General features: G+C 43.6%; 1 protein-coding gene across 2 annotated transcripts in view; it reads right to left on the bottom strand.

Moving 5' to 3' along the window:
* LOC106577618 (uncharacterized) overlaps positions 1-10,923 on the bottom strand; it is a 71,387-nt gene extending 60,464 nt beyond the window's left edge. The window contains exon 1 of one of the 2 annotated variants that reach the window (XM_082965120.1): positions 10,701-10,923. In XM_082965120.1, coding sequence (XP_082821246.1) covers positions 10,701-10,808 — 108 coding nt within the window. In that variant the 5' untranslated portion in view covers positions 10,809-10,923. The remainder of the gene's footprint in view (positions 1-10,700) is intronic. The other variant, XM_082965119.1, reaches the window with a different exon arrangement.
* Positions 10,924-12,441: the final 1,518 nt, after the last annotated feature.

Below are 12,441 nucleotides of genomic sequence, written 5' to 3'. Positions count from 1 at the left end.
AGCTAAAAGGTGAAGAGGCCACTATAAAAAGGCCACTACCTGACAACCTGTGATAAAAACAAGACCTTGCTATATATATATATACAGATATGTTTTATGGCTTTCTTTTATGAGCTGGTAACCATCTGATAAAACAGTGCGACTCCAGCCTGGGTTTTAGGAGCAGTCTGTGTGCAAACAGGGCCGTATATGGAGGCCTCCTGTGAGCCTGTGTTTGGACTCTCTGTGGGAGGAAAGTCTGTCTGGACCACCACAGCACCACTTCTCCCTCCCTCCTCCCAAAAGGAGGGGAAACCTTTCATTTCTTTACCCTCCTGAGCCATAGTGATAGACACAGATGTCAGACAATGTTCTGGACAGGACTGCTTTGCCACTGTTAAATATCAGCCATATATTGCTTATAAAATGTTCTTCAGGGTACTCTATATGTTTCGCTTAAATTGTTATTTCTTTTTTGCTCTTGGTATAGAAAGATCAACAAAGGAAACACTCGCTTATTAGTGTTCATAAGAGTGTTCATAAGAGGTTTGAATCTGTCATTCAGATTACAAATCAAATCAAAGTTTATTTGTCACGTGCACCGAATACAACAGGTGTAGACCTTACAGTGAAATGCTTACTTATAGGCTCTAACCAATAGTGCAAAAAGGGTATTAGGTGAACAATAGGTAAGTAAAGAAATAAAAACAACAGTAGAAAGACATTGAAAAACAGTAGCGAGGCTATATACAGTAGAGAGGCTACATACAGACACCAGTTAGTCAGGCTGATTGAGGTAGTATGTACATGTAGATATGGTTAACGTGACTATGCATATATGATGGACAGAGAGTAGCAGTAGCGTAAAGAGGGGTTGGCAGGTGGTGGGTGGCGGGACACAATGCAGATAGCCTGGTTAGCCAATGTGCGGGAGCACTGGTTGGTCGGGCAAATTGATGTAGTATGTACATATGTACATGAATGTATAGTTAAAGTGACTATGCATATATGATAAACAGAGAGTAGCAGCAGCGTAAAAGAGGGCAGCTTTCAACACAATCTTGTGTAGTTACAATGTGGCATTTACCATACATAAGGTTTTAACAGTAAGACATTTTATATTGCCAGCTGTAGGGCTAAAATGAGACGATTTATGCTCACGGCATGCTTGACTGCTCCTCTCCCAATTTTCCAATATAATTTTTAGTGTCTTAAACACAACACAAAACCACAGGAAATACAATACTGTGCATTAACACATAGCTTCAGGCAGCTCCTACTCCATGCAGCTTTAAGTAATTATGTTTTTAAATCTCAGGCAAACATTTTCCATGTGTCTTACAAGTAACTATGGAAGTGGGTTTTGCTGTATAGATTCATTTAATCAATAAGGCAATGAGTACAGTATAAAAAAACTCAATTTGATATCAAGCACTGATTGACCACCACAGTGAACTCCCGCAGTCAACACAAATTAATGGACAGAGCCGTTTGTCTCTCTCTATAACAACTCTACGACTGCAGGGAATGCTTGAGAGAAGCGTATTTGGGCAGTCTGGGCAGTCTGGGCAGTCTGGCAACTCGGGACCGTCTGGGCAGTCTGGCCACTCGGGACCGTCTGGGCAGTCTGGCCACTCGGGACCGTCTGGGCAGTCTGGCCACTCGGGACCGTCTGGGCAGTCTGGCCACTCGGGACCGTCTGGGCAGTCTGGCCACTCGGGACCGTCTGGGCAGTCTGGCCACTCGGGACCGTCAGGGCAGTCTGGCCACTCCGGCAGTTCAGGGCAGTCTGGTCACTCCGGCAGTTCAGGGCAGTCTGGCCACTCCGGCAGTTCAGGGCAGTCTGGCCACTCCGGCAGTTCAGGGCAGTCTGGCCACTCCGGCAGTTCAGGGCAGTCTGGCCACTCCGGCAGTTCAGGGCAGTCTGGCCACTCCGGCAGTTCAGGGCAGTCTGGCCACTCCGGCAGTTCAGGGCAGTCTGGCCACTCCGGCAGTTCAGGGCAGTCTGGCCACTCCGGCAGTTCAGGGCAGTCTGGCCACTCCGGCAGTTCAGCGCAGTCTGGCCACTCCGGCAGTTCAGCGCAGTCTGGCCACTCCGGCAGTTCAGCGCAGTCTGACCTCTCTGGCGATGACTGTTGACTGGCGGGCAGCTCTGGCGATGACTGTTGACTGGCGGGCAGCTCTGGCGATGACTGTTGACTGGCGGGCAGCTCTGGCGATGACTGTTGACTGGCGGGCAGCTCTGGCGATGACTGTTGACTGGCGGGCAGCTCTGGCGATGACTGTTGACTGGCGGGCAGCTCTGGCGATGACTGTTGACTGGCGGGCAGCTCTGGCGATGACTGTTGACTGGCGGGCAGCTCTGGCGATGACTGTTGACTGGCGGGCAGCTCTGACGATGACTGTTGACTGGCGGGCAGCTCTGACGATGACTGTTGACTGGCGGGCAGCTCTGACGATGACTGTTGACTGGCGGGCAGCTCTGACGATGACTGTTGACTGGCGGGCAGCTCTGACGATGACTGTTGACTGGCGGGCAGCTCTGACGATGACTGTTGACTGGCGGGCAGCTCTGATGAAGACTGTTGACTGGCGGGCAGCTCTGATGAAGACTGTTGACTGGCGGGCTGACGCACTATAATCCTGGTGCGTGGTGCTGGTACCGGATATACCAGCTTATGAACACGCACCTCCAGGCTAGTGCGGGGAGCGGGAACAGGACGAGTCGGACTGGGTGGACGCACTTCCGGGTCCGCACGAGAGACAGGAGCTGGAAACCCAGGGCTATGGAGGCGCACAGCCGGTCTAGATCTTACCTCCTGCACAACCCGCCTTGGCTGGATGGAACTAGTAGCCCTGTACGAGCGGGGTGCTCGTACAGGGCAGACTGGGCTGTGCAGGGGCCTGATGGTAGCCGTGCGTAGAGCGGGAGTTGGGTAGCCTGGTCCTCGGAGGCGTACCGGCGACCAGATGCGCTGCGCAGGCATCCTCCTACCAGGCTGGATGCCCGCTCTAGCACGGCACCTGCGAGGGGCTGGAATAACGCGCACCGGACTGTGCGTGCGTATGGGTGAGATGTTTCGCTGAGGAGCGCACTATAGCGCTCTCCACCCTATACGCTCCTCCATATAACCACGGGTAGCTGGCTTCCGGCTCTTCCTTCGCCTAGCCAAACTACCCGTGTGCCCCCCCCAAATGTTTTCTTTTCGGTGGCCTCGTACCACCGCCTCTCTGCCTTGGCTGCCTCAATTTCCCACTGCGGGCGGCGATAATCCCCAGCCTGATGCCAGGGTCCGGCCCCGTCCAGAACTTCCTCCCAGGTCCATTTCTCCCGCCAGTCCAACTCGAATTCCCTCTGCTCCTTCTTCTGCTGCTTGGTCCTTGAGTGGTGGGTGATTCTGTCACGGTTGCCGTCGGTGAAGGAGGACCAATACGCAGCAGGTACGTGTATGCTCATCTTGAGAATTTATTTACTTCAAAAAATGAACGTACAAAAATCAAAAAACAAAAGAACGAACAACTACAAACAGTCTGGCTAGCATAGGCTCAACACAGAACAATCACCCACAAATCACAAACACAAACACACCCTAATATATGGGACTCTCAATCAAAGGCAGATAGACAACACCTGCCTTCAACTGAGAGTCCCAACCCCAATTAACCAAACATAGACATACACTCACTAGACTCCACATAGAACTACCTAGACATAAACCAAAACCCGGAAATACTAAACCAAACACCCTTTTAACAAACACACCACCCGGAACCACATAAAACAAATACCCTCTGCCACGCCCTGACCAAACTACAAAACAATTAACTTTATATACTGGCCAGGACGTGACAATAGCATTCATTTATACGTCCAAATATGGATGTAGAAACTGCAGATTGCCCCTTTAACATTTACATTTACATAAAGGGAGTCAGAAGGTCTTTATATTAAGAAAACATTTACTCTGGTCTTTGGACGACAGGATTGACTTGATACACAGTGACATACTGTATCTCAGTAATTGGAAGGCCCAAATAACCCTATTCATTCACTTACTGCCATCTGTGTAGACTACGGTAACTTGAGGGTGACTGTCAGGATTTCTGGATTCAGTATGGACACAGAATCAGGTTAACTTACAGTTCTTATCTCATAGGATTTAATCATGTTGGAATAGCGTCACTGGTGCTTTCAAAAGAGCTGTAGCGCAAACTGAATCCCAACTATATTATTTATATTGTCATAGCAATCCATACTAGCCAAGGCCAGAAAGTAGCCTTCATGGATGAATTCCCAGGGAGTTTTTCATCTCATGCATTTTCCCATGTCTGTCTGTCTGTCTGTCTGGAAACTGATACCATTTCAAGGGGCTGTAGAAATCAAAGGACTCCGTTTGCCACAACCCCCTGCACTGTGGCAGGAAATGCCACCTGACAGTAATTGATTAATCAACCATGTGTTTCAAGCACAGTGAATGTTACTCTTTAGGACTATGATCATGAGAGATAGGGAAAGGGAAACATCCATGTGGACTGAAAGTGAGTTTGGTATGGTGCAAGTGTTGTAATGTTTCATTGTATGATTAATTCAGTAGCTACACCGAACCTGAAAGTATTAGTTTGCTTTCTTTAGGCTTTTATCAGAGGTATGCCTTTCCTTTGGAGTTACAGTCCCCTCCATATGTATTTGGACGGTGAAGCAAAATGTTAAATGTATCTCTATACTCCAGCATTTTGGATTTGATATCAAATGTTTCATGAGGCGACAAGACAGAATGTCACCTTTCATTTGAGGCTATTTTCATACATAGCTCAAGTGATGAACAAACAAACTGTGATAGCCACGCACAGACCTCTGTTTTAAGTCAGTAGGCCTAATATATATTATTTTCCTGTAGGTGTTTGTCTCTTTTTTCCAACGGCATAAGGACGAACACAGCAGTCAAATGGTAGAGTAAGTTCAAATAACATTTATTCAACATGCTGACTTGTAAAGGGACTGTTCCGTCTTCATGAATCTATATGTTAGCGACGAGGGGAAAACTCCACACTAGGAAGCCTAGAGGCTAGCACTACGACATCAAAATTTGTCAGTCAGCATCGACGTAACATGTTTCACAAATTCGGTGTGGCAGGATGTGGAGACACCGACGTGTTCAAGTATAATACAATTTCCAGATGCAAAATACTTCTAATTTAAAATTAATTAATGTGGGATTGTCTTTACAGTGAATCAGTTAAGGAAATTACATGAAAATAGACCATGAATAAAACCAACAAAGAAATATCCCCTACTTACTGAAATGTGGCTGCATTTCAGTCAGGCCAAAGAGTTTCTGCACCTTTAAAAAATGAAGTGGGTTGTGACTTCACCAAGTTTGTTCTCCCAAAAAGTCAGATTAAAAAACAACTTCCCATATATGGACAACATCTTCTTGAGTGTAGAGACCCCCTCGCACTGTGGGCCTACTGCATGTCAGTACATTCAACAGTCACTTTCTCTTTAGAGAGGGAGCCCTGCTCACACAATCCAACAGAAATTTTGAATAACTCCAATTTATCAGATATGAAAGTGCCCTAACTCTGCCAGTGGAGTATTTCTCACAATCTTGGTATGTTAGCTTTTAAAACTTTTACTGGCAGCTCTTCTCCCCACTCTCTCTGCTCCAACCCTCCTCAAAAAGTCTCAAGACAAGCTTAAAGTTATGTCTTCCAGATGACTTGCTGTTATCACGAGGTCACTCTTCAGATATCCTCGACTGAGGCATAGACTCGCAAGAAACGTCATCTATTGCCATTTCACACCGGTACAGGCAAATATTTGACAGTTAAGCCAAAGAAGACATTAACACAGGGCTTATATAACAATGTGCTCAAACTTTGGAAAGACCCTCTTTTGGAATTTAGCACCCTTGACCCTAAAATACTGCAGTTTAATCAAACTTTATTTGTTTGAAAAATCCAAAAACGAGTTCAATGAGGATGTCATGTGCAAAACCCTTTTCTTGAGGAGTGGTGGGTGTTTTCATTCCACTTCCCTACAAATTTAATTCAACTTTAATTTAATTCAATTTGCCCCTATTCCTTATGCTACATTAGAAAGGCCTCATTCACAGCTGCCTTGCCTAAAAAGGCCCATTGTTGCTGTCTGACGTGAATTAAATAAGCCAAGTTTCTCTACATCAGTCTTTTTTGGAATGTCAACACACTCCCCAATTCTGCGAAGAACAACGTTTAAAACGAGACTATTTGTCTAAAAATGGAAATCCAGTCGTTTGACTTATTTATAGATGAACATTACTGGAGTGGCTGTGGCCGAGTGAGGCTTCTCGTGGATGATATGATACAGCAGCACTGTAGTACTGTCAATCAAAAGTCAGAACTTGCTCTGCCCTAAATAAATTAACTAAATCAATTGAATGTCAACATCAAGTAATAGAATCAAGGATGACTTTAGTTGAATTTGAATTACACAAACAGCTAACGTTCTCTAAATAGCCACATGTCAGTGCAACGTTGCATGTCCAGAAATCTATGTATGTACTGCATTTATGTTCAGTTTTCATTTCAAATAGAACAGGACCAAACTACAAAAACTCACTCTGAAACACATATACCCAGAGGCTAGCATAGGTTTATAAAAGCAATGAAGTTACGGTAGCATAGTAACTGAGTGTTTGTCCAGAAAAACAAAGATATTCCCTTTGATCGTGCTCCATGACACTGAACAAGTGCCAGGCACTTAAAGCTCGGTGATAGGCGATTTCTCCCACTCTCTTTGAATACCAACCTGACTTCTATCAGATTCTTCTGATCTTTGTGTTAAACACTGCCATGCTGTTTTGTTGAAAGGCCACTGAGCATATGGGTAAATCAATAATTTAATAGTTTAGGATTGACCTCAATCAGAACAAATTCAGACAAAGTCAGAAGGCTGAATTCAACTATTATAATATAAAGAGGTAACTGCCAAAATAAAGGAAACACTTCAGTAAATGAGGGTTCTGGTGGCTCTGTTATGGTGTGGGGTGCATTTTCCTGAGGGGTATTGTACAAAGCAGGTTTGAGGAGTTAGTGAGGTAACTTTGGTGACTCACCTTCTAGCCAGGTAAATTTCTATGGCAACAAATCCTTCAGAACTAAGCTGCTCCAGGCCAGGCTAACTCACGGCTAACTACACTCACCCAGAATGAAATTACTGAGGACCAATGAAATCCGATTCCCTCCCCCTTGCAAAGATTGCGTCATCCACAGGTGGCTGGTGTCACCATAATTGGGAAGGATGGGCTCATAGTAATGGCTGGAACTGAAAAATTGGAATGGTATCCAACACATCAAACACATGGTTTCCATTAGCTCCATTCCAGCTATTATTAACTAGCCGTCCTACCCTCAGCAGCCTCCTGTGGCATCATCATCACCTTCATTTGATGAAGACTACTGATTAAAGGTTTTATTAATCAAACAAGTTTTTTTTTCTTAAGAAATAACTCAAATGTAACACTTTTGTATGATAGGAGTGTTAAAATGTGCTTGTGGATTGATTAAGCACACCAAAGACAGCATTAAAGATGAGTAATAAAATAAAGATGGCACTTCTAAAAGCCTATTTCACACCATAGCCTGATGAATTTGCAAAATAACATTTAATTTTTATTTCGGCACAAATTAAAATGTGGCACTGACTCGCCCATGGATTCATGTTTCAGCATTGTCTTAATGAAGAGTCTAGCGTTCGACTAGCCACGTGCGACATGCACAAGCAGTTATAAGCCTGCTAGAGTTAGCGGCAGGAGGACAAGCAATATCCATCCTCGTAGTATGAATGAAGCCTGAGTTAGGAATGTGAAGCTAACTGAAGGTGTTTAGCTTTACAAAACCCTGAGTAGATCTAGGTTGCAGTGTAGGACACCCCTGTGGTATGGTTTAGGTCCACTCAAGGTAAACACAAATAAATACACAGCCATTCTGAGTGAATCATTTCTATCCTGATAGGAAAATGCCGCCATCCACAGGGATCGCGGTGGCCCAACGCCTTAAGACACTTTGTTGGTGTTTCCTTTATTTTGGCAGTTACATGTATATTATATGTTATAAAATATAAATGTTAGAGTTTGTAAAATATTTGATTTTCATCTATTGGGATTTTTTGGCACACGTTTTTGATGTCACAGGAATGTATTTGTGTAAGAGGAATGGATTTACGCTCTCTCTCTGGTTGACAAGTTGATGACAGATTTCCTTAAACAAGACCTGGGGAGTGCAACATTCCAACACCTGGAAGAGCACATTTTGAATTATTATATGAGCATTCTAGCTTCAAAGTCTAACAAAGTAATGGCAGTAGCCTTGTGGTTAGAGAGGCAGGTCAGTTACTGCCCACTGGGCACAGATGTCAATTCAACACATATTCCACGTTGGTTCAACGTAATTTAATTGAAATGACTTGAAAAAAACATTGATTCAAACATTGTGTGCCCAGTGATCGGAGGGTTTTCAGTTTAAGTGAAGCAGTTTTGGCTATTTCGGTCAGGCTTGATGTAAATGCTTTTCACATGGTATCATTTGATTTACAAACAGTCTTTGTAAAAAACTGTTTTTGATAAGTAAATTACTAAATGTTTCACTTGAGGTTAAATAAATCATATTGGTGCTCAAAGGGAGCATTATGGATCTATGGAGTGGACAGCTCTTTTAAACTATATTTACAACATTCTTTTTAAGGAATTATGCCATCTATGAAATGCTGTACAGTGTACACTTCTGTAGATAAATGGAGGGGCTTCAGTAAACTATGCTCTCATGAGTACATTTGCCTGAGACCTGAACACTTGTGTTAGCCCACTGAACTATTCAGGGAGCTAACAGTCTTGTGGCACACTTTGGGCCGATTTCCAGGACACAGACTAAGCCTAGTCCTTGATTAAAAAGTAAGTTCAACAAAGATTCTCCATTGAGCATGCTTTTTAGTCCAGGACTAGGTGAAATATGTGACTGGGAAACCACCCCTTAGTCCTTAGTACTTGGTGACATCATCAATCCTGTCAAAAAAAAGGACCTTTAAAATAGTTGAATTCTTCAAAAATGTAGTCCATATGTTTGGTCCATATGTTACCAACGTCATTCCCTGGAGTTCCACAAAGCAAAACCAGGCTCTCCCTAAAACAAAGGATGTAATGACTAAAAGAGTCCTATAACCCAGTAAATGGCTACAAGTGAGGTTTGGGTCAGTGTTGTGGGTCCACTTAAAATTTCAATTAGGAGAGAGTACCCCCACAAAGCTTAGGAACCCTAAGTTATTTGGCCATTTGAGAGTTAGTATTTCATGAGGTATTAAAATATTTATTGGTTCAGCCTTTTTTACTGGGCTGCCTATTAGAACTTTTAGTGCAGGGGAAAGCATTGCTTGCGAGTTGTTCTCCTGGCCAGAACAAATCAATACCTCAGAGTCCTAGACCCCCTCTAAGCTACACCTTGACCCCTTGCTGGGGGGCTGGACGTGGTTGATGGGGTACCAATCTACACCATCATTCACAAGCATAATCATTTTCACTTCCTTTACAATGCACTTGACATAACCTAGTCACACTGATCCATCAATTGTCTTTGGATGGCATTCCTACATAAAGCATCCCTGTGCTTTAAGGATCAGTTTATCCTTATGTGATGCTTCTTAGGTAGCTCCATGTGTGGCCAATGAAGGAGCGGATTACCTTTTGGTAACAGTATCTCTGTCAAAATGGGCTTACTGTCCATTCTCAAATACAATAGTGTACATACATAGTCATGTGTGGCCACTGTTCCTAAACATAAGGAGAATACAACTTGTTGGCCACAAATGCTCACCAAGAAAGTTATGCCATTGGAAAAGGCACCATTATTCCAGCTGGATACAATTACTAACATGTAGCAAGTAATAGGCTACAAATTAGGCCTGCGTGGGATAGGCCTACTGTATGAATCAACATGTAGTTGGCCGCACAACTAGGCCTATAGGCTTCAATTAAACAAGATTTAACAAATCTACCATTTTCCATTGAGACTTATCTAAATAAAAGTTCCCATCCAACAGCTTTCCATCTTTTCCTCTTTGTTTAGGTTTTTATCACTCCGTGACCCCTGAAGGCACGGTCTCCACAGCTCGAGCATGTTTAGATTCTTGATGAAATCTTCCCTTGTGATAACTGATAGATCGCTCTGCACGCCACAGTCCTCGAGCGCTGACCATATAAGGGTCCCCAGGAATCATACCATAAAAAACTCCATCTCCGACACACCAGAAAAAAGGGGAATTCTGCCTGTCTCAAACACACGCTCTCTAAACTCAAAACATTTGCCCAAATAAAGTATTTTCAAAATAATCAATTCACCGTAGGCTACAACATAAACTCTAAAAAACAACATCATTAGGATACCGGTCTCATCTTCGCATCAAATAACCTACATGTCCAGCGTAGCTAATGGATTAATTTCCAAGTGGCCACTGTTCCTGAACATCAGTAGAAAAAACGTGTTGGCCTAAAACCGCATTGTATGACATGTAAATGCACGTTTTACATGGTTCAATAGAAACATTCCACAAATAAACGCGAGGCAAAACAAACTTGCAATGCGACAAATCATGATCTTGATGAAGACTCGGTTGACCTATGTTATACACTGCAATGCCAAAAGCATAAACAATCAACAACAAAAATACTTCAAACTAATTATGTTTCTACCTGATAAACCTGCAAAGGTCGGTGGGCATCCCCCTCTCCTTCGCAGAGACTGAAGCCCCAGGGCGCGCCTCCGCGCACCGTTACACAAATATAATCCCCAGTGCCCATGCCACACGCAACAGGCTCCCACCAAAACCGCTATCATCAAATTGTCCGGAGTTGGACCAACAGGGCTCTAGGAAACCAAGAGCAGCACAGTGCAGCGTAATTCCCATCATCTGCAAGTTATCCCGATTCCAGCCTTCTCGTCCAGCCCGCTCTGAAACGTCATCGCACATTGCCCCGCCTGCTCATCTAGTTGTGCTCTCTTGGGAATGTCTTGTAGCTGCATTTGTATGGGGCCGCCATCGGGGTTGAACTTCTCATACAGTGTAGCTACAATAATAATGAGCTTTGATATCTCAGTTGAGTTTATGTATCGATTATGCTGGCTGTTTTCTAGTCAAACGTATGTGTTGACCTAAAGCATATTGGCTGAAAGTGATTTAGGCCTAATTTTTTATTGTGTATCCCTATAAATTAGTTGATTACTTGCATTGTAAATATAAAAAGAATATCTGATGACTAGACAAATAATGGACTATTGGAACCTAACTTTGCTCCTTATAGTCCAAGGACCTTAAATGCTCTTTTAACCGGTGTGAAATGGCTAGCTAGTTAGCGGGGTGCGCGCTAATAGCGTTTCCTTCGGTGACGTCACTCGCTATGAGACCTTGAAGTAGTTGTTTCCCTTGCTCTGCAAGAGCCGGGTTTTTTTTGTAGAGCGATGGGCAAGGATGCTTCGTGGGAGGCAGTTGTCGATGTGTGCCGAGGGTCCCTGGTTCGAGGCGAGAAGAGGGACAGAAGCAATACTGTTACACTCTTGTTTAGAGGCGAATTGGCTCTGGCAGCCAAAACAGCCAAATACTCCATCCACACACAGGTGTTTGGAGACGCAGATATAGCTAGTTAGCACAGGTGCTACCTCTGTCTTCAGTCTGTTTTCCGTAAACAAGCTATGTAACATGGGAATGTTGCTTATAAATATGTGTAGTGTGTAGTAATTTAACCTTTTTTTTGTTTTTATTATTTATCGCTGAGCGTTGGGGCTCTTAACAAAACTCCCCCAGGCAGAAGATAGGCCATTGTCAATAGGCGCTAAAGGTTGTTCACGTCTATGAATGGGTTGTCTGACGTTCTCAGTAAGTGGTGGCCCGCGGAAAATTTTCTCGTGTATGTGCATGTGAGATACCCAGGATATTGAGTGTACTGTTTTGCGTTTGGCAATAGGCCTGCCAATACAATATAATAAAATACAATATAATAGCCTATAATAGAGAGACTAACTCTTGGTAATAGAACAGAGTAGAGACATTGCATTGATAAGGAACTTATCTTGTGCATATGCAGGTCTACACAAACACAAGCAAGTGAATAAACACAATGCAGTCACACGTAGTCTATAAATATGCAGAGATTCAAACCATTGAATTCAAGTGCTGATTGTATATTGAGACGCTTCATGTTTTCACATCAGATACACCTAACCTGGAGTTGGTAGGACTACCATGTTGGGACTTTAATTGTTATGATCTAATTGGATTGGTCTCAATTACATAGACATTGTTGATAAACCGTTTTAGATAACCTGATAGTGGATCAATTCGAATTACTACTGCCTATTGAATGGAGCACGAAATCAAGTTTAGAAAGGCCTACTGCCTAGTTTCATACTGCCTAGTTTACATTATGAGCAGTTGAT

This window comes from Salmo salar, chromosome 18, assembly GCF_965601325.2.
Source record: "Salmo salar chromosome 18, fSalSal1, whole genome shotgun sequence".
Taxonomy (NCBI): domain Eukaryota; kingdom Metazoa; phylum Chordata; class Actinopteri; order Salmoniformes; family Salmonidae; genus Salmo; species Salmo salar.
This window is presented reverse-complemented; position numbering and strand designations above follow the sequence as displayed.